The sequence below is a fragment of the Hemitrygon akajei genome, chromosome 6 (genome assembly GCF_048418815.1).
Source record: "Hemitrygon akajei chromosome 6, sHemAka1.3, whole genome shotgun sequence".
In the NCBI taxonomy this organism is placed as follows: Eukaryota; Metazoa; Chordata; class Chondrichthyes; order Myliobatiformes; family Dasyatidae; genus Hemitrygon; species Hemitrygon akajei.
Genome location: NC_133129.1, coordinates 85669118 through 85694098, shown reverse-complemented (window position 1 = coordinate 85694098; position 24981 = coordinate 85669118). Strand labels below are relative to the sequence as shown.

Here is a 24981-nt window from a genome sequence, read left to right as displayed (position 1 = left end):
GTCGTCTCTCTCCTCCTCGTCCTCATTCTCTCACTCTCTCTGTCCTTGTCCTCTCACTCTCTCTCTCTCCTCCTCGTCCCCTCTCTCTCTCTCTCCTCCTTGTCCCTCTCTCTCTCTCCTCCTTGTCCCCTCTCTCTCCTCCTTGTCCCTCTCTCTCTCTCCTCCTTGTCCCCTCTCTCTCTCTCCTCTTTGTCATTCTCCTCCTCGTCCTCTCACTCTCTCTCCCCTCCTCATTCTCTCACTCTCTCTGTCCTTGTCCTCTCACTCTCTCTCTCTCCTCCTTGTCCCTCTCTCTCTCTCTCCTCCTTGTCCCTCTCTCTCTCTCTCCTCCTTGTCCCTCTCTCTCTCCTCCTTGTCCCTCTCTCTCTCCTCCTTGTCCCCTCTCTCTCTCTCTCCTCTTTGTCCCCTCTCTCTCTCTCCCCTCCTTGTCCCCTCTCTCTCTCTCCTTGTCCATCTCTCTCCCCTCCTTGTCCCCTCTCTCTCTCTCCTTGTCCCTCTCTCTCTCCCCTCCTTGTCCCTCTCTCTCTCCCCTCCTTGTCCCCTCTCTCTCTCTCCCCTCCTTGACCCCTCTCTCTCTCTCCTCCTTGTCCCCCCTCTCTCTCTCTCCTCCTTGTCCCCTCTCTCTCTCTCCCCTCCTTGTCCCCTCTCTCTCTCTCTCCTCCTTGTCCCCCCTCTCTCTCTCTCTCCTCCTTGTCCCCTCTCTCTCTCTCTCTCTCCTCCTCATCCTCTCTCTCTCCCTCTCTCCCCCCCCCGCCCCCCCCCCATGTGAGCACACCAGTTAGAGCCATCTCCCGGCCTGCTTGCTTTTATTTAATTGATATGTAGTTGCACAGACACAACAGGTTGGCGATGAGTGCAATCCTGAATGTCAGAGAATATCATGAGCTGCACCGACAGTCATGGGACGAGACAGTGAGAGGGAAGATTTAATGTCACAGACATTAACAAAGGGACATGGAGTAACTGCGTAATACGCTATGAGAGATGCTCACCTAGTAAAGTTAAAGTGAAAAAACGTGACGACGGTGTCAGACAGGGAAAGTTGATGAATTTGATATCACTAATGAAGGTGGGAGTCATATATCGAGAGGGTTGAACTGTATTGCAATGCTAACGATGTGGATGAGGTAAAGGAAGTTATCACACTTCTTAGCTTAATAGGTGCAATAACTTACAGTCTCTTACCCAACTTGGTAACCCCCTGAAAAGCCAGCAAGCAAGCACGATGAAATTGTTGCGGTTTTACAAAATCACTTGAGCCCTAAACAGTTGGCAATAGCTGAGAACCAGTCAAAGACTGAAAGCATTTCTGAGTACATTGCAAAACTCTGCAAACTTTCCCAGCTCTCTGACTTTAGAGATGGACTTTCTGATGCATTGAAGGACAGGCTTGTATGTGGCATTCATAGTCAAAGGACTCAAAAGTGGCTATTATCCGAATGAGTCCTAACCTTAGAACGGGCATTGACCATTGCAATAACGCTGGAGACTGCAGCAAAGATGGAACGGAACCACAGAAGAAGAGTTTAGAATGTGAAACACATAAAATGTCCATGAAAGGAGCAAAAAGCAAATCCACCCATGATGCAAATTACTTAGTTCAAAGAAACAGTTTGCAGAATGTGTCACAGACAAGGTCACATAGAGTGTGCAAAGCACAACCGAGGAGAAAAGCCAGGGGGTGAGAAGTTTCAAACACTAAACAAATGCATAAAGTGACTGAATGTGAAACTGAATCAGACAACACAGACTCTGACAGAGGTGAGCTGTCATGCATGGAACTGCATAGCATTACTGAAGCAGATTGCAAAATCATCTGGATCACAACAGATGTGTCAGGTGTAAAATCGGAGCTAGATACAGGGTCAGCTTTGTCTATAATTCTAGAGGCTGACTACAACAGACTGTTTTCTAAACTACCATTAGAGAAGATCTCATTGATGCTAAAGACCCACATGGGTACAAAAGTGTCTCCCAAAGGCAAACTGAAGGTAAATGTGATGCACGGTGGCCAGACACAGCAGTTAGAGTTTTATGTGTTGAAAAGTGGAGGGCCAGCACTTTTCGGATGTGAATGGTTCAGAGAAATCCTACTAGACTGGCACTCAATCAAAGCTTTCAGTGTGGCATCAACAGGCAATGGCGGCCCAACTGGTATCGCCAACCAGTGACTCACAGCTGGGTAATGCTACTGAGAAGGGCATGAAGTCCAGAATTGAACCGGATGAAGCAGCAACACCAAGGTTCCATAAAGCACGTCCAGTGCCTTACACACTATGTCCTAAAGAGTAAGCTGAATGTCAGAGCTTGGAGGTGTCTGGAATTCTCTTCAAGGTTGAGTGGAGCGATTGGGCCACACCCACTCTCCTGTGATCAAGAAAGGGAAGGCCGGAGCCGTTTGTGGGATTTCAAGGTGAGCATCAACCCAGTGCTGCGTACTGTGCAATACCCTCTGCCATGAATAGAAGACACTTTTTGTATCTTTGGCAGGCGGGGAGAGGTTTTCAAAGATTGGCTTGTCACAAGCCTATCTGCAAATGAAGACTGAGGAGCCGAGTTTCTCACAATCGACACTCACGAGGGACTGTTCCAGTAGAATTATCTTTGGCGTCGCATTGGCTCTAGCAATTTGGCAAAGAGCAATGGACCAAGAACTCCAAGATATCCCAGGAACACAGTGTTACCCTGATGACATCATCATGACAGGCAAAACTGATGAAAAGCATACCAGATAAAGTGCTTACCAGGCTGAGTGAGTATGGTCTGCGTGCAAAGAGAGACAAATGTGAGTTTTTCGAGAATGAAATGTCCTATTATGGACACATCATTGTCAGGCATGGTTTATATACGTCACGAGAAGATTGAAACGGTGATTCAGGCATCTAAACTGGAAAATGTGTCACAACTCAGGTCATATCTGGGCTTTGTAAACTAACACCACCAGTTTCTCCCACACATTGCTACAGTGCTGCACCCATTGTTACAGGCAGGAACAAAGTGGAAACGGTCAGAAAGATGTGAAAGAGCATTCAAGGAAACGAAGACTAATAACATCTGGTGAACTGCTCACCTATTATGACCCGTCTCTGCCCATCAGACTGGCGTGTGGTGCGTCCCCTATGGCATTGAAGTCATCTTGTCACACTCTATGAAAGATGGATCTGAACTCCCCATTGTGTTTGCTTCAAGATCACTGACGAGCATAGAATGCAACTACACACAGATCAGCCGAGAGGCCCTTAGTCTAGTCTGGGGAATGAAGAAATTCCACCACTACCTCTACAAACAAAAGTTTACTCCAGTGACAGATCACCAGCCCCTTGTGTCCATTTTCAATCCCAGTGGTGACTGCTACCCAGTTACAACATTGGGCAACATGACCTCAAATTCAAGGGTACATGATGGCTTACCGTGTCTTCCACTGTTTGCATCTGAAGAGGAAAAGTCTGCATCCTGTGACCCAGCAGCAATGTTTCACACAGCATTGGTGGACCAGTTGCTGGAAACAAATTCTGAAATACAGTAACAAGGAATGACCCGACATTGACATCGCCAGCTCATGGTAACGCTGTTTCCGGAGATCTCAGTGAGACGAGACCAACTGTCTGTGTGTCAAAGAACACTGCTGTGTCGATCTCGTATGTGGCTCCCTCTACACTGCGCACCAAAGTGTTAGAGAATCTGCATGAAGGACACTTGGGTACAGTTAAGATGAAGATTCTCACCTGGAGTTATGTGTGGTGGCCAGGAATAGATAGACAGATTGAAGATCTGGCCAAAAGCTGTTGGAGATGCCAAAAAGTTCAAAGTGCCCCCCCGCAGACACCGTTACACCCGTGGAAGTGTCACAAGGGCAAAGAGGACATGTTGACTCTGCTGGGCCATTCATGGCCTCCACGTTTCTGATTGCTGTGGATGTGAATCTTTAGAATAGTGAAGGTAGTTATGGACCGTTATTGTGAAAGTGTGTATATTTGAATTTGGTTTATGAAAAGAAAATTGAATGTTTTGTACAAGTACAGTTTTATGTTGCATTAATCTAAAGGGGGAGGAAGTGTAATGTATGAATATATTTCTTTTAGAGCAATGACTCTCCTTGGCACTACCTATGGGCTGATAACTTACCCGTGCACATTGATCTATTGTCTAGGCCTGTGTATTGACTCTCTGTCTCTCTGGTTAAAGCCATCTCCCGTGTGTATGCTTGTATTCAAGTCATATGTAGTTGCACAGACACCACAACCGCTGTCACTGACTTCTCCAGTTACACCTAAAGTGATCAAACCTCTGGTCTTCCTCATTCCCGGCAGTGAGCCCACTGCTTCACCTAGCCTCAGTTCTGCCACATCGAATTGCCTCCGAGTTCAAAGGGAAGTTAGACTATAGCTCGCCGTGATCGTTTGCCAGAAAAAGTGTAATAACAAAGTATTTAGTTGTTTTTCTTGTTTGTTAGACACCAGCCAGAAGTCACTGAGGTTCACCAGTGCTGCCTTAAACCCGATTATTGAATATAATGCATTTAATCGCATTATAGTGCTGACACTTTGTAATAGTTCAACTAAACTAAAAATGTTTTGGCGATTTTTGTTTGTACTGCGTGTCTGAGGCTTCTCACTTGTGTCCAACAATAGTCAGCCAGTTACCCTGATACTGTTCCTCTGTGTCTGTCCTTTCACCGTGCATGTCACTGACAGCGCCAAGATTTGTCTAACTGGGAATGCAGGAAATGAATCTTTAGTGACGTGTTGCACTTCATGAAGCACGTTGTCGACCAGCTGCATGTAGTTTGGTGTTCTGTAGTTGCCAAGAAATTTTTCAACATCTTTGAATGCCTTCCGTGCCATTTGCTCCAGTCACACCAGAAGTTCTTTGAATTGCCTGTCACTGATGACCTGTTTGATTTGTGGACCAACGAAGTTCCTTCCTTAACCTTGGCATCAGTTATTCTGTCTTGAGTTATGAATTGAAATAACAAATAGAGTCGATATTAAAAAAAAAATGGCGAGTGATAGGGAAATTCCATAGTGATTTTCATGATCAGCAGCCCAAACTCCACAAGGTGCACCCAAATGTATTCAGGAAGCAAAATCTTTGTTGTCAGTGAAATTATCAGTAATGATCAAGTGGCAGAACAGACTCGATGGGCTGAATGGCCTGATTCTGATCTTGTGTGACAGTAACTAATTGTCTCAAATCTAACAGCAAGTCTCTTTCTCCAGGACCCTGTCGGAAGGCCCTGACCTAAACCCCTCAGCACCCAGTGGGAACCCCTCAACTCCATCACCCGCTTCCAACAGTTGCCAGGACTACCCGGAGACCTGGATCCCCATGGACCCCAACGTGGACTTCATCAAAGTGCCCATGGCCCTCGACGACAAAGCCTACGGCGTGGTGTACCGGCTCTTCCACAAGACCATGTCCGAGACCAAGTTTGTCATCCTCGGAATACAGCGGGTGCAGAACCAGTTCCTCTGGGACAAGTACAAAAGGTAACAGTGGGGGCACCATCCCATCCCGGTGACATTGGTTACAAAGCCCCTGAGTTCCGATCAGTCTCTCTCAGTCTGTCCATAAGACACTCCTTCCCTCCACTAGCCCACAGGTCACCCTTGGGCGGGGAGTGACCCCCACCCTGATCGGGGTCACGTGAAGCCCAATGTGTGCGTCACAAGTCCTGGTTATGTGACCAGTGACTCCACCAATAGCCATACGGATGAACGAAAAATGGAGGGACGGGTCGGATTGAGCTTGGCGTAGGTTTAAGGGTCAGTACAGCATTGTGGGCTGAAGGGCCTGTACTGTTCCGTAAATCAGCCACGATCAAACAGCGGAGAAGCCTGATTCTGTTCCTATGCCTTGTGGTCTAAATGTAGGAAATCCCGCCCCCCCCCCCCCCACCCAGTCATTGTAGACACAACAATACGCTCGACTGGACTTGGCCTACACTGCACAGCGCCAACGTGGCATCACCGGGTCGGAGTTCACACAGAGGCCTGACCGCGTCAAAGTCTTCTGACCCAGAGGCTATGCAATCATTACTGTGCAGAGGCTGCCCAGCCAAGCTAAGTTTGGCCTGTATCCCTTTAAACCTTTCCCATCCATGGACCTGTCCAGGTGTCTTTGAAACGTCAATCATATACCTCCCTCAACCATCTCCTCTGGCAGCTCGTTCCACAGACTCAGTACCCTCTGCGTGGGAAAAGTTCCCCGCAGGTTCCTGAATGTACCCCCCCCCCCAGCTTAAAACTATCCCCTCTCGCTTTTGACTTTGATTTGGAAATCAGGGTGTCCGGGGTGGTGGGGCAGTGGCCATAACTGCTGTGGTACTGTGCAGTGCGGAGAAACTTTCCACAGAGATAGAGGGTCGGAGAGGGGGCGGACAGAGAGATGGAGAGAGATGGACAGGTGGAGGGCCGGAGAGGGGGCGGACAGACAGATGGAGAGAGATGGACAGGTGGAGGATGGAGAGGCGGGCGGACAGAGAGATGGAGAGAGATGGACAGGTGGAGGGATGGAGAGGGGGCGGACAGACAGATGGAGAGAGATGGACAGGTGGAGGGATGGAGAGGCGGGCGGACAGAGAGATGGAGATGGACAGGTGGAGGGATGGAGAGGGGGGCGGACAGAGAGATGGAGATGGACAGGTGGAGGGATGGAGAGGGGGGCGGACAGAGAGATGGAGATGGACAGGTGGAGGGATGGAGAGGGGGCAGACAGACAGATGGAGAGAGATGGACAGGTGGAGGGATGGAGAGGGGGCGGACACAGATGGTGAGAGATGGACAGGTGGAGGGATGGAGAGGCGGGCAGACAGAGAGATGGAGATGGACAGGTGGAGGATGGAGAGGGGGGCGGACAGAGAGATGGAGATGGACAGGTGGAGGGATGGAGAGGGGGCGGACAGAGAGATGGAGATGGACAGGTGGAGGGATGGAGAGGGGGCAGACAGACAGATGGAGAGAGATGGACAGGTGGAGGGATGGAGAGGGGGCGGACAGACAGATGGAGAGAGATGGACAGGTGGAGGGATGGAGAGGCGGGCGGACAGAGATGGAGATGGACAGGTGGAGGGATGGAGAGGGGGGCGGACAGAGAGATGGAGATGGACAGGTGGAGGGATGGAGAGGGGGGCGGACAGAGAGATGGAGATGGACAGGTGGAGGGATGGAGAGGGGGCGGACAGAGAGATGGAGATGGACAGGTGGAGGGATGGAGAGGGGGCGGACAGAGAGATGGAGATGGACAGGTGGAGGGATGGAGAGGGGGGCGGACAGAGAGATGGAGATGGACAGGTGGAGGGATGGAGAGGGGGCGGACAGAGAGATGGAGAGAGATGGACAGGTGAAGGGATGGAGAGGGGGCGGACAGAGAGATGGAGAGAGATGGACAGGTGGAGGGCCGGAGAGGGGGCGGACAGACAGAGAGATGGAGATGGACAGGTGGAGGGCCGGAGAGGGGGCGGACAGACAGATGGAGAGAGATGGACAGGTGGAGGGATGGAGAGGGGGCGGACAGACAGATGGAGAGAGATGGACAGGTGGAGGGATGGAGAGGGGGGCGGACAGAGAGATGGAGATGGACAGGTGGAGGGATGGAGAGGGGGCGGACAGACAGATGGAGAGAGATGGACAGGTGGAGGGATGGAGAGGCGGGCGGACAGAGAGATGGAGAGAGATGGACAGGTGGAGGGATGGAGAGGGGGCGGACAGAGAGATGGAGATGGACAGGTGGAGGGATGGAGAGGGGGCGGACAAACAGATGGAGAGAGATGGACAGGTGGAGGGATGGAGAGGGGGCGGACAGACAGATGGAGAGAGATGGACAGGTGGAGGGATGGAGAGGCGGGCGGACAGAGATGGAGATGGACAGGTGGAGGGATGGAGAGGGGGGCGGACAGAGAGATGGAGATGGACAGGTGGAGGGATGGAGAGGGGGGCGGACAGAGAGATGGAGATGGACAGGTGGAGGGATGGAGAGGGGGCGGACAGAGAGATGGAGATGGACAGGTGGAGGGATGGAGAGGGGGGCGGACAGAGAGATGGAGATGGACAGGTGGAGGGATGGAGAGGGGGCGGACAGAGAGATGGAGATGGACAGGTGGAGGGATGGAGAGGGGGCGGACAGAGAGATGGAGATGGACAGGTGGAGGGATGGAGAGGGGGGCGGACAGAGGGACAGTACCCCCTCGCCACCGCCCATCTTCCTTCCCCCTCACCATTCTGCGCTCTCCCCCCTCGCAGGAAGAAGCTCTACATGAGCCGCAGGATGACAGAGTGCGAGCGGCTACTGAACGAGAAGCACCTGTTCCACGGCACATCGCCCCCCTCCATCGACGGCATCTGTAAGCACAACTTTGACCCCCGCGTCTCCGGCCGCCACGCCACCGTCTACGGCCAGGGCAGCTACTTTGCCCGCAAGTCCAGCTACTCTCACAGGTACGCCCGGCCGTCCGAGGAGGGCACCCACTACATGTTCCTGTCCAAGGTCCTGGTGGGCCGGTATACTGTGGGGAAGCCCAGCATGAGGAGACCCCCGGCCATCGTCACCAACAACCCCAGCAGCGACCTCTTCAACTCGTGTGTGGACAGCTTGGACGACCCTCAAATCTTTGTCCTCTTCGAGAATGACCAGTGTTTCCCTTACTTTGTCGTCAAGTACAAGGAGGTAGAGGACTCGGTGGCTGTCAGTTGAGGAGGCCGTCCTGCTTTGGATAATCAGCCAGATCACTCCGATGGCCCCAGCCTCTTCAAGGTTGAGTAACAGGGAGCAGGGGAACACCACCCCCGTCCCGCCAGGCAGTCCCTCTCCCTGCCTAGAAACATATCCCTGCACCTCGTTCCTCGCGGAGTCCCAATCCAGGGAATCCCTCCCCAACAGTGCCTTCACCTGAGCGGTTCTGGAAGACGGCTCCTCAAAACGTGGAAAAGCGAATGGGAAGTTGTGAAATGTGAAACTGTCACATGAAGTGGATGGGCAGAGAGCGTGGACCGTAGCCGGGAGAGTCGCCGCCCCACCAGCGTTGCCTCCTACTGCACTTGTAGACTTTCTTTGTAAAATTACCCTCCTTTTTTTTATATTTAAGAATGTTTCTGTTTTGTTTTTAATACACCTGGGTCCCGGAGGGTTGTGGAGGTTGGGGCATGTGAAGGGAAGGCATGCTGTACTCTGAGCAGGTCGAGGGACAGGGGGCGATTGGGAACTGTTACCAATGAGGAGTTGAGGACTGAGGTGGGTCAGCATGGTAGGTTCGAGGGGCCGAGTGGCCTGCTCCTGTTTTTATGTGTGCTTCACATTTAGTTTGCTAACACCCCTTTGCAAAGGAGTTAGAATTACAGTGTCGTACAGTATGGAAACAGACCCTTCAGCCCATCTGGTAAATACTGACCGAGATTCCCATTCCGGCCAGTTCTATTTGTCTACGTTTGACCCATGTCCGTCTAAACCAGGGGTTCCCAATCCTTTTTTATGCCGTGGACACCAGGTTGGGAATCCCTGCACTAAACCTTTTCTCCCCGTGTATCCATCCAATTAACTTTGAAATGTTGTTCATGTACCTGGCTCAACCACTTCCTGTGGCAGCTCGTTCCATTTACAGATCATCCTCAGGAATCCCTAAAGGTTAACTCACAGCTCGAGTCGGCGGTCAGAAAGGCAAATGCGATGTTAGCATTCATTTCGAGAGGACTAGCAAGGACATAATGCTGAAGATGTATAAGGCTCTGGTCAGACCTTCACCACCCTGTGACGTTTGTATTTGAGGGTCCCTCTGTTCCACAATGCTCCCCAAGACCCTGCACTGACTGTCTTCCCCAAATTCAGTATCTCATTCTTCTCCAAACTAAACTGCATTTGCCATCTCTCAGCCCACTGACCGAGAGCCCTCTGCAACTCCTGATAATTATCTTCACTGTCAACATGTGTGTCGACTGTACGTGACTCCAGGTGGGGCAGTGGTCCGCAAGGCTTAAGGACAGTTCAGAGTGGTGCACAGGTGTGTCCCCCCCCCCCTTTACAAAGGTAGAGCATTCAAGACCTTTACAAAGGTGACTTGGATAGGCTGGGTGAGTGGGCAGATACCTGGCAGATGGCGTTTAATGTGAATAAGTGTAAGGTTATCCACTTTGGGAGTAAGAACAGGAAGGCAGATTATTATCTGAATGGTGTAGAGTTGGGTAAGGGAGAAATACAAAGAGATCTAGGAGTCCTTGTTCATCAGTCACTGAAGGTGAATGAGCAAATGCAGCAGGCAGTGAAGAAAGCTAATGGAATGTTGGCCTTTATTACAAAGGGAATTGTAATAGAGCAAGGAAATCCTTTTGCATTTGTACAGGGCCCTGGTGAGACCACACCTGGAGTATTGTGTACAGTTTTGGTCTCCAGGGTTAAGGAAGGACATCCTGGCTGTAGAGGAAGTGCAGCGTAGATTCACAAGGTTAATTCCTGGGATGTCCGGACTGTCTTACACAGAGAGGTTAGAGAGACTGGGCTTGTACATGCTGGAATTAAGGAGATTGAGAGGGGATCTGATTGCAACATATAAGATTATTAAGGGATTGGACAAGATAGAGGCAGGAAATATGTTCCAGATGCTGGGAGAGTCCAGTACCAGAGGGCATGGTTTGAGAATAAAGGGTAGGTCATTTAGGACAGAGTTAAGGAAAAACTTCTTCTCCCAGAGAGTTGTGGGGGTCTGGAATGCACTGCCTTGGAAGGTAGTGGAGGCCAATTCTCTGGATGCTTTCAAGAAGGAGTTAGATAGGTATTTTATGGATAGGGGAATCAAGGGATATGGGGACAAGGCAGGAACCAGGTATTGATAGTAGATGATCAGCCATGATCTCAGAATGGTGGTGCAGGCTTGAAGGGCCAAATGGTCTACTTCTGCACCTATTGTCTATTATTCCTATGAAACCTTTCTTAAGCTGAAATGGCGTAAAGCGAAGAACCATTAATTTATGGGGGAAATTTTCGTAAAAGCGGAAATACTCTTTGTAATGCAAAAACAGGTTACTAACGTAGGTCTTTTGTAAAAGCGAACATCCATAAAGCGGGGAAAGCCATGCTGTATTTGTCAATGTGGAGCAGAGGGCAAATCTGGCGGGAGCAAAGGATGTTGGGAATGATGAGGGTGTAGCGCCACAGGAGGGATGTGGGACAGGCAGCAGAGAAGGAATAACAGGGTGGGGGGATGGGGACGGAGTGCTGGCATGGGTTCAGACACACCCAACCCTGAGAAACAAGGCGAGGTCTTTTGATTCCAAACTAAATGTGTCTCTGGTGCTTCCCACTCACTCCCTCCCTTCTCCCTTCCCCTTTCTCCCCAACAATGATTCCCCTCTCCCGGCCCCCTTCCCACTCTCAGTCCACAAGAGAGACTCATGTCAGAATCAGGTTTATCATCCCTCACATGTCATGAAATTTGTTTTTTTTTGTGGCAGCAGCACAGTGGAATACATAAAATTACTACAGTACTGTGCAACAGTTTTGGGTGCTAAGTGATGTATAGAGCTAAGACCACACTGTTCTGTGTAGAGAGCGCCTTTACTGGACAGCACCATCTTCTGCATCCAGCAACATGCTACAGATTCCAACCCCCTAAACCTCAGCCTCACGTAACCCTCTTGCCCCTTGCCCAGATCCTGGTTTTGGAGGCGGGGGCATTCCCCACCCTCCATCCTCTCTGCCCATCATACCTCTGTCTGTGGTGAAGAGGGGTAAGAGCCTGTGTACCAGGTCCTTCAGCAGGCTGGGAAGCGGCCATCTCTCAGTTCCTGTGACCGCTCGGTGGGCGGCTGGCGGTCAGCCAAGGAACCTGCTTCCAAGCTGTCTCCCTCTGCGGACTCGGAGAGATGAAGTGTGGATGCAGATCGTTCGGCCCATTGAGTCTGTGCTGTCCACCAACCATTCACACAGATCGCACCCACACACTCAGGGAGCATTTACAGCAACAGATTGACCCACAAGTGCTGGGTGAGCCCTCACTCCAGATTTCATTAGGGACAGGAGAGGGCCATTCAGCGTCTCAGTCCGATCCCCACCATCAATGTCTGCCCATCCAGTGTCAACTGTTCTGGTCCCCATCTTAGTAGGATGACAGTGCAGGTGTGGCCCCCTGTCTGTGGGATCACAGGATTGCCAGTGGAGGAATTCGGCATGTCGGGCAGCGGCTGTGGGGATAATTTCACCCCTACCCTGCAATATCCTTGTAAATTTTCTCTGTACTCTTCAAACTTACAACTTTCCTGGCCAAAACTGCCCACAGTACAGGTGCTGTTTAAATGACCCCGTTGTATCTCCCTTGACCACTTTCATTCCATAGACTCACCCCCCTTGCAGGGAAAAGTTAACCCCTGGGTCTCTTTAAATCTTACACCTCTTACCCTAAGCCTATGCCCCCTGATTCTGGACTCTGTTACCCCGGGGAAAAGATTGTGACTGTCTATTTTATCTAATCCTCTTTTAATCCAAGATCTGGGATTGTTTATCGAGAGCAGAGTGATTGGTTCTGATGTACGAATCATCCCTCTGTGGTTGCTGTCTGGCCTGCTGGGTTACCCCCACACTGGGGCCTGCTTCCATCTCTCCCTTTTAAACTTACCCACCTCACAGTGAAACTTGTAATACAACAAAACTTCTTCAAGAAAATGAGAAAATTAAAAGTTTGCCAGGCTATTTAAGATAGACATCCAGTGGTTCAGAAGACCAAGCACCCAAGGGTTATCAGACCTGTCACTGAAAATTCTCTGTAATCGTCCTCCTTAATCAAACCCTTCCCGGCGTCTCTATCCCCAGTCCCACCTTCTTCATAGTGTAGTACTGGTTTAGTCTTGCCATCTCCACTCAGGTAATCCCACCATTTATTGTAGTACATGAATTTCAGATCTGACACTATTGGACGCATCTTCTTGTGAAAGACCAGTCACGTGATAAAATAAGACCATAAGATGTAGGAGCAGAATTAGGCCATTTGGCCCATCATATCTGCTGTTCTATTTACCTCTGAGCCTTAATCTCCTGTATTCCCTCCGTATCCTTCATGCCCTGACTAACCAAGAATCGATCAACCTCTGCCTTAAATATACGTAATGACTTGGTCTCCACATCCACCCGTGGCAATGAATTCCACAGATTCCCCGCTCTCTGGCTAAAGAAATTCCTCCTCATCTCCGGCCTAAATGGGTGTCCTTCTGTTCTGAGGATGTGCCCTCTGCTCCAGCTTAGGAAACATCCACTCCACATCCACCCGATCGAGGCCTTTCAACACTCGACAAGTTTCGATGAGAACCTCCCCTCTTTCATCTGAACTCCAGTGAGCAGAGGCCCAGAACCAGTAAATGCTCCTCTTTCCTTCCTGGGATTACTCTCGTGACCCTCTCCATCCTTTCCTGGATAAGGGGCACAAAGTGCTCGCGGTGCTCCACATGAGGCCCCTCCAGTGCCTTCTAGAGCCTGACGTTACATACTGTAGTTAGACATGGCACAGAGAGTGGTGAATCTGTTGCCAAGTCATTGGGTATACTGAAAGTGGAGGTTGACAAAGGTTAGAGGGAGAAGGCAGGAGGTTGTTATGGAAATCCTATGTCTCGCAGTCTTATGATAGAGCTCTTTGTGTGCTGCCCAGACGGGTCATTTCCTACATCAGGTCAGTAAGCAGAATGGAGTCACAGACAGAGGGAGAGAAAGTGGAGGCAGATAATAGGTGCAAGTGAGGTAGATTGTGAGCCCAGCTTATCGTACAAGAGTCTGAGAACCATGGGCTCGAAGCTGTCCTTGAGCCTGGGGGAACATGCTTTCAGGCTTTTGTCTGATGGGAGGGGGAAGAGGGGATATCTGGGCCTTTGCCTCTCAGGAGAGCGGACAGAATCGTCCGTGAGAAATGTAGATGGAGCCCACGGGTGGTGGGGGGGGGGGTGGTGTAGGCCGATTTCCGTGATGTGCTGAGCTGTGCCCACACTCCCCACAGCTTCCTGTGGTTGCAGGCAGAGCCGTCACTGTACCAAGCCGTGACACGTCCAGATAGGCTGCTTTCAGTGTTGATACAAATCGGCTCAGGTCATGTCGAGTGGGACAGACCGTACCGAGGGAGCAAGAGAAACTATGATGACAGACTTCTGGAAAACACTCTGCTGGTCAAGCAGCATCTGTGGGGCAAGCGTTCCTGGAGAGCCGGCATTCTGACCTGAACACGTTCCTCCCTCTTGTGAGCTGCCACCTATCCTGCCGAGTATTCGCTGGCATCTTACCCCTCCACCATGGCCCTTCCCTCGGCCGAGGAAGAGGGTAGGACAGCCGGAGGTTTGTGCTTGATCAAAGCTGGGAAGCTGGAGGGAGTGATGGCAGAAATCTGTCAGGATGCACTGGAGACCCAGATACCCAACCAACAGGCAAAGTCTCTGTGGCGTTATTTCTTAAAACCGTTTGAAAAGGAAAATTTAAGGACTAAAGTGCAACAAAAACCCACTTTTATGAGATTTGTAACATCAGCAGAGTCTGGAAACAGGCCCCTTGGCCTAAATCATCCATTCTGACCAAGATTTACATCCAAGCTGGCCCTGTCCTTCCAAAACCTTTCCTATCTTTGCAAAGGGAGATGGTCAATGCCTCCTTGGCCGGCCCGAGTGGAGTCCGGTGTGGTCTGTTCGGGTTGACAAGGAGGGCCAGATGATGATGGCATATTTGAGTAATTTTATTTATTTTTCCCCCGCCCCCACCATTCTGTACAGGAATGGAAGCTGAGCCAGCTCTCCCCTACCTTTGCACAGCTCAGCGGATCGGTGGGTCAGTCTCAGGGTTTTCGACCGGTCGGGACCATGGGCAGAGTTACAGAGTGAGTCCTGAACTGGGATTCAGTTCAGGGTCTGGGTTGGAGAATCCGACCAAAGGTCTGGGTACCGTCCTGTCAAGTTATGGAAAGCACTACTAATTAGGATTAATTTATTCTGTTGTCTTTGTAAAATGGAATGGAAGGAAAAGCAATGTGATTTTTCTAGCAAAATAATTAAATGATTTTGTTTACATAATTGAGGCTTGGATGGTTTCCATGGCAATGGCTAGTCCCATTATGAGTCTACAGTGCTGTGGCTTTTCATTGGGTGCTGTGAGGGCGGAAGCTTGGGCGTGATTGGTCAATCATAGGTTGACCTGACCTGCCTGTGTGGCTTTTCATTGGGTGCTGTGAGGGCGGAAGCTTGGGCGTGATTGGTCAATCATAGGTTGACCTGACCAGCCTGTGTGGCTTTTCATTGGGTGCTGTGAGGGCGGAAGCTTGGGCGTGATTGGTCAATCATAGGTTGACCTGACCCGCCTGTGTGGCTTTTCATTGGGTGCTGTGAGGGCGGAAGCTTGGGCGTGATGAGTTGACCTGGACAGGATCCATCTGGGATCCTCACAAAACTGGGTATTAAAAGACCCAAAAAAATGTCCCTTCACCATCACTTGGGTTTCAGTAACAGCCTTGTCTTACCTGGTGTCATGGTGTGAGAATGGCCATTGGGCCACCGGTAACCGGGGCATCTATCGGGGCCAGGGAGGAAAAGCCCAAAGCCTGAGGCTGTGAGGCTAATGTGGAACATAGAGAAGATCTCCAATGGTTAGGTCCCGGGATGGGGAGGGTTGTCCAATCACCAGTGACACAATGCAGAAACCCACCCTTTGTCCCATCGTGTTTCTGCTGAATATGCATCCCAATTAAACGCTGCCTTGCATACGATGAAGATCCCTCCATTCCTTGCACATGTTCGTTTGTGAGCCTAAGAGTCTCCTCGACACCTCCATTGTCTCTACCTCCACTACCACCCCGGCATCGTATTCCACACACCCTTTGTAAAGGAACAAGCCCTGCATAGCTCCAGTAAACTCTCCCTCTAGTTTACCCTCGAGCATTTGACAGTTCTGACCTGGGAAAGGGCCCAACTCCTACTCCACTCCTGCTTCTCACAATGTTATTAACCTTCTATCAGGGCTCCACTCTGCCTCTGAAACTCCACATTAAACATCTGCCCTCCCCTTGGAGATCATACCCTCCATGCCAGCAGCTTGCTGCTGAACCCCTTCTGTAGGGAGCTGTGGTTGTACTCTCTGGAGGTTAGAAGAAAGCGGGCTTTTCTCTTTGGAGCAAAGGAGGATGACATGAGGCACACATCCAGTGGATATCCCAGGCAGGGCGGAACTGGTTAACAAGAGCAGGTTGAATTTTAGGGTAAACACAAAGTATACTGCAGATGCTGGGGTCAAATCAACACGTAAACACGCTGGAGGAACTCAGCAGGTCGGGCAGCGTCCGTGGAAACGAGCAGTCAACGTTTCGGGCCGAGACCCTTCGTCAGGACTGAAGAGGGAGGGGGCAGGGGCTCAGCCCGAAACGTTGACTGCTCGTTTCCACGGATGCTGCCCGACCTGCTGAGTTCCTGCGGCATGTTGTACGTGTTGATTTTAAGGTGATTGGAATAAAATGATTGGAGAAGGCTGTTGGAAGTGGGCTTTTTACATGAAGAGTGTGTAGGAGGCCCTGCCAGGGGTGGTGGTAGAGGCACGTAGGTGATAGAAAATGGAGGGGAGGGTTAGGTTGATCTTAGAGTAGGACAAATGGTCAGAATGGCCTGTACTGTATTGTACCTCTCTATTCTACTGAAAGAGCTCAGTTCCTGAGCAGCCGCAATGGGTCAACGTGGAGATGGTCCAGCCAGTGGGAGAGTCTGGAATGCAGAGTCAGATGAGGGTGGTCAGTTACCACAGGAACCTCTGCTTGCCATGACTGAATCTCTACAATTCTCCGAAAGCTTGTGGGGGGGATTAAAGAGGGGGTGGATAGAGCTTTGAAAGATCTGGCAATTGAGGGTGATGGGACACAACAGGAGACCCGCTGCAGAATGACAGGACAGACTCGAGGTGCCAAGGGGCAGCACCCTGCTCCAATTCTGTCGAAGCAGGGTTTCGATTTTGGGAATACTCGGTAAATCAGGTAAAGTCAGACCGATTGTACCATTACACTCCAACCCCTCCCCCACCCCCTCCGTAGGTCCCTCTACCTGACCCCAACCCTCACCCCCTCAGTAGGTCCCTACACCTGACCCCTGACCCCCAACCCCCGTCTGTGTGTATGGTTTCCCCGGGTCTCTGGTTTTCTCCCACATCCCAACGTTGTTCAGGGTCAGCCACGGTAAACTGTCCCCCTGCTGTGTGAGTATTTGGGAGGAGTTGATGGGAGTGTGCGGAGATCGGTCTGTGAACTGCAATCATCTCAATGGACAAATAGTCACCAACTACAGAAGGAAACAGGAATCGATGATCAGTGCCAGCTGTCACATATACACTTCTGTACCCTACATGAGTGTGTACGTGGGTGTGCAAGAGAGTGCAGACGTAGAAAACCCTCAGCACAGTACAGGCCCTTTGGCCCACAAAGTTGGCCGGACATGTCCCTACCTCAGAAATTACTAGGCTTACATATAGCTCTCTAATTTTCTAAGCTCCATGTACCTATTTAAAAGTCTCTTAAAAGACCCTATCGTATCCGCCTCCACCACCGTTGCCAACTGCCCATTCCATGCACTCACCACGCTCTGAGTAAAAAACCTACCACTGACATCTCCGCTGTACCTACTCCCCAGCACCTTAAACCTGTGCCCTCTTGTGGCAACCATTTCAGCCCTGGGAAAAAGCCTCTGACTATCCACACGATCAATGCCTCTCATCATCTTGTACACCTCTATCAGGTCACCTCTCCTCCTCTGTGCTCCAAAGAGAAAAGGCCGAGTTCACTCAACCTGTTTTCATAAGGACATGCTCCCCAGTCCAGGCAACATCCTTGTAAATCTCCTCTGCACCCTTTCTATGGCTTCCACATCCTTCCTGTAGTGAGGTGACCAGAACTGAGCACGGTACTCCACGTGGAGTCTGACCAGGGTCCTATATAGCTGAAACATTACCTCTCGGCTCCTAAATTCAATCCCATGATTGATGAAGGCAAATACACTGTATGCCTTCTTAACCACAGAGTCAACCTGTGCAGCAGCATTGTGTGTCCTATGGACTCAGATCCCAAGATCCCTCTGATCCTCCACACTGCCAAGAGTTTTACCATTAATACTATACTCTGCCATCATATTTGATCTACCAAAATGAACCACTTCACACTTATCTGGGTTGAACTCCATCTGCCACTTCTCAGCCCAGTTTTGCATCCTATCAATGTCCCGCTGTAACCTCTGACAGCCCTCCACACTATCCACAACACTCCCAACCTTTGTATCATCAGCCATTGTCACCCATTCCTCCACTAGGTCATTTATAAAAATCACAAAGAGTAGGGATCCCAGAACAGATCCCTGAGGCACTCCACTGGTGACCCACCTCCATGCAGAATATAACCCATCTACAACCATTCTTTGCCTTCTGTGGACAAGCCAGTCCTGGATCCACAAAGCAATGTCCCCTTGGATCCCATGCCTCCTTACTTTCTCGATAAGCCTTGCATGGTGTACCTTATCAAATGTCTTGCTGAAGTCTATATACACTACATATACAGCTCTACATTCGTCAATGTGTTTAGTCACATCCTTAATAAATTCAATCAGGCTCGTAAGGCACAACCTGCCTTTGACAAAGTCATGCTGATTAATCATATTACGCCTCTCCAAATGTTCATAAATCCTGCCTCTCAGGATCGTCTCCATCAGTTTACCAACCACTGAAGTAAAACTCACTGGTCTATAATTTGCAAACACGAGGAAATCTGCAGATGCTGGAAATTCACAACAACACACACAAAATGCTGGTGGAACACAGCAGGCCAGGCAGCATCTATAGGAAGAAGCACTGTCGACGTTTCGGGCCGAGACCCTTCGTCAGGACTAACTGAAAGGAAAGATAGTAAGAGATTTGAAAGTAGTGGGGGTAGGGGGAAATGCGAAATGATAGGAGAAGACCGGAGGGGGTGGGATGAAGCTAAGAGCTGGAAAGGTGATTGGCGAAAGTGATACAGAGCTGGAGAAGGGAAAGGATCATGGGACGGGAGGCCGCGAGAGAAAGAAAGGAAGGGGGGAGCACCAGAGGGAGATGGAGAACAAGGCATGAGCATTGACTTCTCTAACTTCCGTTAATGCCCTTCCTCCCCTTCTTACCCATCCCTGACATATTTAGTTGTGTGAGAGATTTATTTTTATACACACACACATCCCACCCCCCACCCCAGACCGGGACTTTATGCTGGGTGTGGCGGCGGTATGAGCGATGGTTCAGGAATGTCTCCCGCCCCTCCCTGTGCGACCGAGCCTCCCCACACTCTCAGCCTGAGTCATGGCCTCTGTGAAGGAAATAACGCTGAGACCTGACTGGGGACAAACTCTGCCAATAACGTTTAGTAACTAGGGTGACACCTCACGGAAATAGGCCCAGTCTCTGTGCAGCTCGTTTACGCCCGGGCCATATTAATCTCTCCGCCACCCCCCACCCCCGGGCATTATCTGCACCAAGAGTCAGCACGGACTCCCGCACCCACCCTGCTGCCGGCCGGGAGCATTCCCTGACGGACGCCTCCTTTTACTGGAAGACCAACAAGTTTCGAGCTTCCAGCAGCAGGCGATGTGGCCTTGATGGAATTTGTACCACTGCCATATGTCGTGAAATGTGTTGTTTTGATGCAGCAGTTCATTGCAATACATGATTTTTAAGCTATAAATGGCAATGTGTTGTATACATATATTAAATAGGTAATGCGCAAAGCTAGTGAGGAACATAGTTCGATACCACGCAGAATCACTTTCATATTTTCTTCTCGTCTCGCTCTAAGCCGTCTTAGAAACTGGGTCCCTTCCTCCGCCCTGCGTAGGGCACCGGGGTCGTCGAGGCGGAAGTGAATCGACTCCGGGATCGCGCCACGTTTCCCCCTGTAGGATTCAGAGCAAATCTGCAGGCAATGGAAACCATCGAAGCCTGGAGCCGAAGTGCGGATCAACGCACGTTAGTGCAGGAGAACAAAGCAAAAAGCATCTCAGCCATCGGTAGAAATTTGTCAGTAAAGGAGCCGGTGGACCCGCCCACCCGGGTCTCCCCCTCCTCTCAGTACAGGGAGCCTTTCCCCTGCGGGCACTGCTGGTCGTTGCGCGCTGACCACTGCTCGGCAGCCCGGTAGTGGGAGGTGATGGCCCGGGAACGAACCGTGGTTGGTCCGGTTCACACCATCAGTACGTCCTAACAATTCTATCTTTAAACGGAAAATCAGGGGAGAGCGCGAACGCAGTCCCCCACTACCACAAATTTTGCAGTCGAGTATCCCGCATTTGGGGACATCGCAGGCGTCAGCACACCCGAAGTGCAATGGGATAGCCTCGTCCTGGGAGAACCGCCTTCATGATCACGGTCTCTCCCCTGCCAGGTAAGTATGCTTTCAGCCGCCTGCGACACGCATCCAAGCCTGGGCCTTACACCTTTAACACAAGACGACTTCGAATTTTCAAGACTCTTTTCCTATTGTCCCGCACGTATTTTTAACTGAATACCATATTCATACCGAATTCCAATATTCTTTAATTAAGCACTGTGACACGGAGGATGGTCCATTAGGCCTTGATTTACATATTTTCCATAAAAGGAAATGGAGCTGTGACTCGCCGGTCAGCCCACTAATTCATTTCTGAAATCGACCGCGGGGTGTCGCTGTGGGCGGCGTTTAATGCTGAACTGACTTGTAGATGACGGAAATCTGACCCAAAACCATGTTCAAAGTAAATATATTATCAAAGTACATATATGTAATCATCTACAACCCTGAGATTCATTTTCTTGTGGCAGACACAGTAAATCCATAAAAAACAGAATCAATGAAAGATTTGGCCATTCAACCAGCGTGCAAAACACACGCAAACTGTGCAGAAAGAAAGAAATAATAATAATAAATAACTAAAACCCTGCTGGTTTCCTTGGCTGTGTAAGTCTAGGGAAGACACACACTCCAGTCCCGCCAAACCCGTGAGATTGAGATGCCTCTCCCACCCCCCGAGCCCCGTTACAACTCGGTGCCAAGAAACAACAGAGCACACTGCAGACGATTAAAGGAATTATATTCATGAATCTTAATGTAACGAAGGGGTTAATAAAGAAAAGAAAGAAAAAATATATAATTAAAGAGTCAAATTGGAGCTCAACTCTTCCCAAAATTCATATTCACCAATCCTCATTTGATCTCAGCGCCTGGCCCCATCGAATCACAGGTTGTATCCTACAACTGGTTTGCTCCAGTGTCTTCCTCTCTCTTCATCTCCGCCGAACCAAAGGACCCAGCTCACATTCCAAAGCACCCATTATCTCTACTATGACCCAAACACTGCTTCTACAGGGTGATACATAAATAAGCAAAGAATATTGAGGTCACGAGATGAAGAGTCATTGAAAGTGAGTCCATTTGATGTGGGAACATTTCAATGATGGGGCAAGTGAAGTTGAGGGAAGTTATCCCCTTTGGTTTTAAGAGCCTGATGGTTGAGGGGTAATAACTGTTCCTGAACCTGGAGGTGTACCTTCTTCCTGATGGCAGTAGTGACAAGGGAGTATGTCCTGGGTGGTGGGGGTCCCTGATGATGGATGCTGCTTTCCTGTGACAACATTCCATGTAGATATGCTCAGTGGTGGGGAGGGCTTCACCTGTGATGGGCTGGACCACATCCATGTCATGGAATCTACAGCATTGACAAAGATCATTAGACCCAAATGGTCCCTGCCAATTGAGCTGCCTGTCGAAGCTAGTCCCATTGCAGACATTGGGTCCGTATCTCTCTAAACCAGGGCTTCCCAAGGTGTTTTACACCATGAACCCCTACTATTGACCGAGAGATCTGTGGAGGATGGGTTGGGAACAGGTGTTCTAACCTTTCCAATAGTGTAAGCATCCAGTTGTGTCACTCAACAGAAGACAGATGTAATCTGCTCTTGATGGTTTTATTAAGAGGAGATTCTATCACACTCATTTAATAAAATCAATATCAGGATCAGAATCTAGTTTACTATCTCTGATATTTATAAATCAGAGCATTGAGTATAGGAGTTGGGATGTAATGTTAAAATTGTACAAGGCATTGGTGAGGCCAAATTTGGAGTATTGTGTACAGTTCTGGTCACCGAATTCTAGGAAAGATGTCAACAAAATAGAGAGAGTACAGAGGAGATTTACTAGAATGTTACCTGGGTTTCAGCACCTAAGTTACAGAGAAAGGTTGAACAAGTTAGGTCTTTATTCTTTGGAGCGTAGAAGGTTGAGGGGGAACTTGATAGAGGTATTTAAAATAATGAGGGGGATAGATAGAGTTGACGTGGATAGGCTTTTTCCATTGAGAGTAGGGGAGATTCAAACAAGAGGACATGAGTTGAGAGTTAAGGGGCAAAAGTTTAGGGGTAACACAAGGGGGAACTTCTTTACTCAGAGAGTGGTAGCTGTGTGGAACGAGCTTCCAGTAGAAGTGGTAGAGGCAGGTTCGATTTTGTTTTGTGACAGCAGTACAGTTCAAGATATAAAAAATAATTACTTTACACCCAGTGGCCATTTTACTAGGTCCACCTGTGCACCTGCTCATTAATGCAAATATCTAATCAGCCAATCATGTGGCAGCAACTCAATGTATTAAAGCATGCAGACATGGTCAAGAGGATCTGTTGTTGTTCAGAATGGGGAAGACATGTGATCTGAGTGACTTTGACCAGGGAATGATTGTTGGTGCCAGATGGGGTGGTTTGAGTATCTCAGAAACTGCTGATCTCCTGGGATTTTCACTCACAACAGTCTCTAGAGTTTACAGAGAATGGTGCAAAAACAAAAAAGCCATCCAGTGATAATGAGTTCTATTGCCGAAAGCACCTTGTCAATGAGAGAGGTCAGAGGAGAATAGCCAGACTGGTTCAAGCTGACAGGAAGGCAAGAGTAACTCAAGTAACCATGTGTTACGACAGTGTTGTGCAGAGAAGCATCTCAGAACGCACAACACATCAAACCTTGAAGTGGATAGGCTACAGTAGCAAAAGACCATGAACATACACTCAGTGTCCGTCTGTTACTGTTGTGGAGGAGCAGAGGGATCTGGGGGTACATGTCCACAGATCCCTGAAAGTTGCCTCACAGGTAGATAGGGTAGTTAAGAAAGCTTATGGAGTGCTAGCTTTCATAAGTCGAGGGATAGAGTTTAAGAGTCACAATGTAATGATGCAGCTCTATAACCACTCGGAGCACCTGAATCTACACGTGTCTGTGGGGGCTCCTCATATGCATGATGATGTACCTCCTACCGAGCCTTCACTGCAGTGTACTCGAAACGTCTGCTTTCATATTCATTCCTTACCAATTCAAATGTGTCATTGGCTGTAGGTCATGTGTCCATTAACACCTTTTTATTGACTCTGCTCCAGGCCAGCACCCATTTACTGCCCTCTTCCCAGAAAGTGACAATCGGTATGGCTCTTTGTTCTCGATCAGCAGCAAGCTTGAATCACGCAGAACAGATCCAGACCTCACCATTCACAATCCTGCATGTTATATCCAAAGAACGCCTCACAATTCTCACAAATATCCTCACAATTAACTTCCCGCATTTTCTACTGAGGGGACTGTTTCTGGTCTCCTAACTCAGCCGTATCTGACATATTGAACTTTGCAAGCCTCGATGCACAACATCCTTTTACTAATTCCAGAAGTCCACCCTTTTTATATTTTGACCAACTTAAACTCACTCCTACTTAATTGTCCCCCAAGAAAGTGAGTGGGTAACAGCCTCACTGTAGATGACCACCATTCAGGCACCATTACTTCAGTTAGATGCAAAATTGATTTGGTACCCTGTTACCAAAGCAACAAGTTCCATGTATTTCCTAACACTGATCCTATCCCTTTGTGTTACACTGGGTCTCACTACATTTAGTCTCTGGTGTAGTTCAAGTCATTGAGGTTGTGGGGTTGTCAATTTTACATTGTTCCCATCATATTGAATTAAACCTGTAGCATACAAGTATAATTTCTGCTCTCACTTCCAGTCTCAAGTTTCAATAAAAGACTTAACCATAAGATAAGGATGCACAGAGTTGGGGGTGATGTATTAGCATGGATAGATGATTGGTTAACCAATAGAAAGCAGAGAGTTGGGATACAACATGGGTGTTACTCTGGTTGGCAATCAGTGGTGAGCGGTGTGCCGCGGGGATCGGTGCTGGGCCCACAACTGTTCACTATGTACATTAACAATCTGAAGGAGGGGACCGAGTGTAGTGTGTCTAAATTTGCTACTGATAATAAATTGAGTAGAAAAGCAAATTGTTCAGAGGATACAGAGAGTCTGTAGAGAGATATAGATAGGTTAAGTGAGTGGGCAAGGGTCTGGCAGATGGAGTACAATGGTGGTAAATACAAGGTCATCCACTTTGGAAGAAAAAATGGAAGAGCAGATTATTACTTAAATGGTAAAAAAGATTGCAACAACACTGCTGTGCAGAGGGACTTGGGAGTGCTGTGTATGAGTCATAAAAGGCTGGTTTGCAGGTACAGCGGGCTGTCAGGAAGACAAATGGGATGTTGGCCTTCATTGCTACAGGGATTTAATTTAAGATTTAATCTAATTATTAAAGGTTATGCTGTAACTGTACAGGGTACTGGTGAGGCCGCACTGGAGTACTGCATACAGTTCTGGTCTCCTTACTTGAGGAAGGATATACTGGCTTTGGAGGCAGTGCAGAGGAGGTTCACCAAGTTGATTCCAGAGATGAGGGGGTTAGACTGTGAGGAGAGATTGAGTCGCCTGGGACTGTACTCGCTGGAATTCAGAAGAAAGAAAGGAGATCTTATGTAAACATATAAAATTAAGAAAGGGATAGATAAAATAGAGGACACAGTCGCAAGATTCGGGGGAGTAGATTTGGGACGGAGATGAGGAGGAACTGTTTTTGCCAGAGAGTGGAGAATCTGTGGAATTCTCTGCCCAATGAAGCAGTGGAGGCTACCTCAGTAAA

General features: G+C 49.2%; 1 protein-coding gene and 1 non-coding gene across 2 annotated transcripts in view; one reads left to right on the top strand and one right to left on the bottom strand.

Annotated features, from left to right (window-relative positions):
* Positions 1–12900, top strand: part of LOC140729215 (protein mono-ADP-ribosyltransferase TIPARP-like) — a 32746-nt gene extending 19846 nt beyond the window's left edge. The window contains exons 5-6 of the mRNA XM_073048732.1: positions 5220–5489; positions 8241–12900. Of these exons, the coding sequence (XP_072904833.1) occupies positions 5220–5489; positions 8241–8691 (721 nt within the window). The 3' untranslated portion in view covers positions 8692–12900. The remainder of the gene's footprint in view (positions 1–5219; positions 5490–8240) is intronic.
* Positions 12901–20218: 7318 nt separating this feature from the next.
* Positions 20219–20382, bottom strand: LOC140729891 (U1 spliceosomal RNA). Its single transcript, XR_012099433.1, has one exon. It is a non-coding gene; the product is annotated as a U1 spliceosomal RNA (small nuclear RNA).
* Between the last annotated feature and the right edge of the window lie 4599 nt (positions 20383–24981).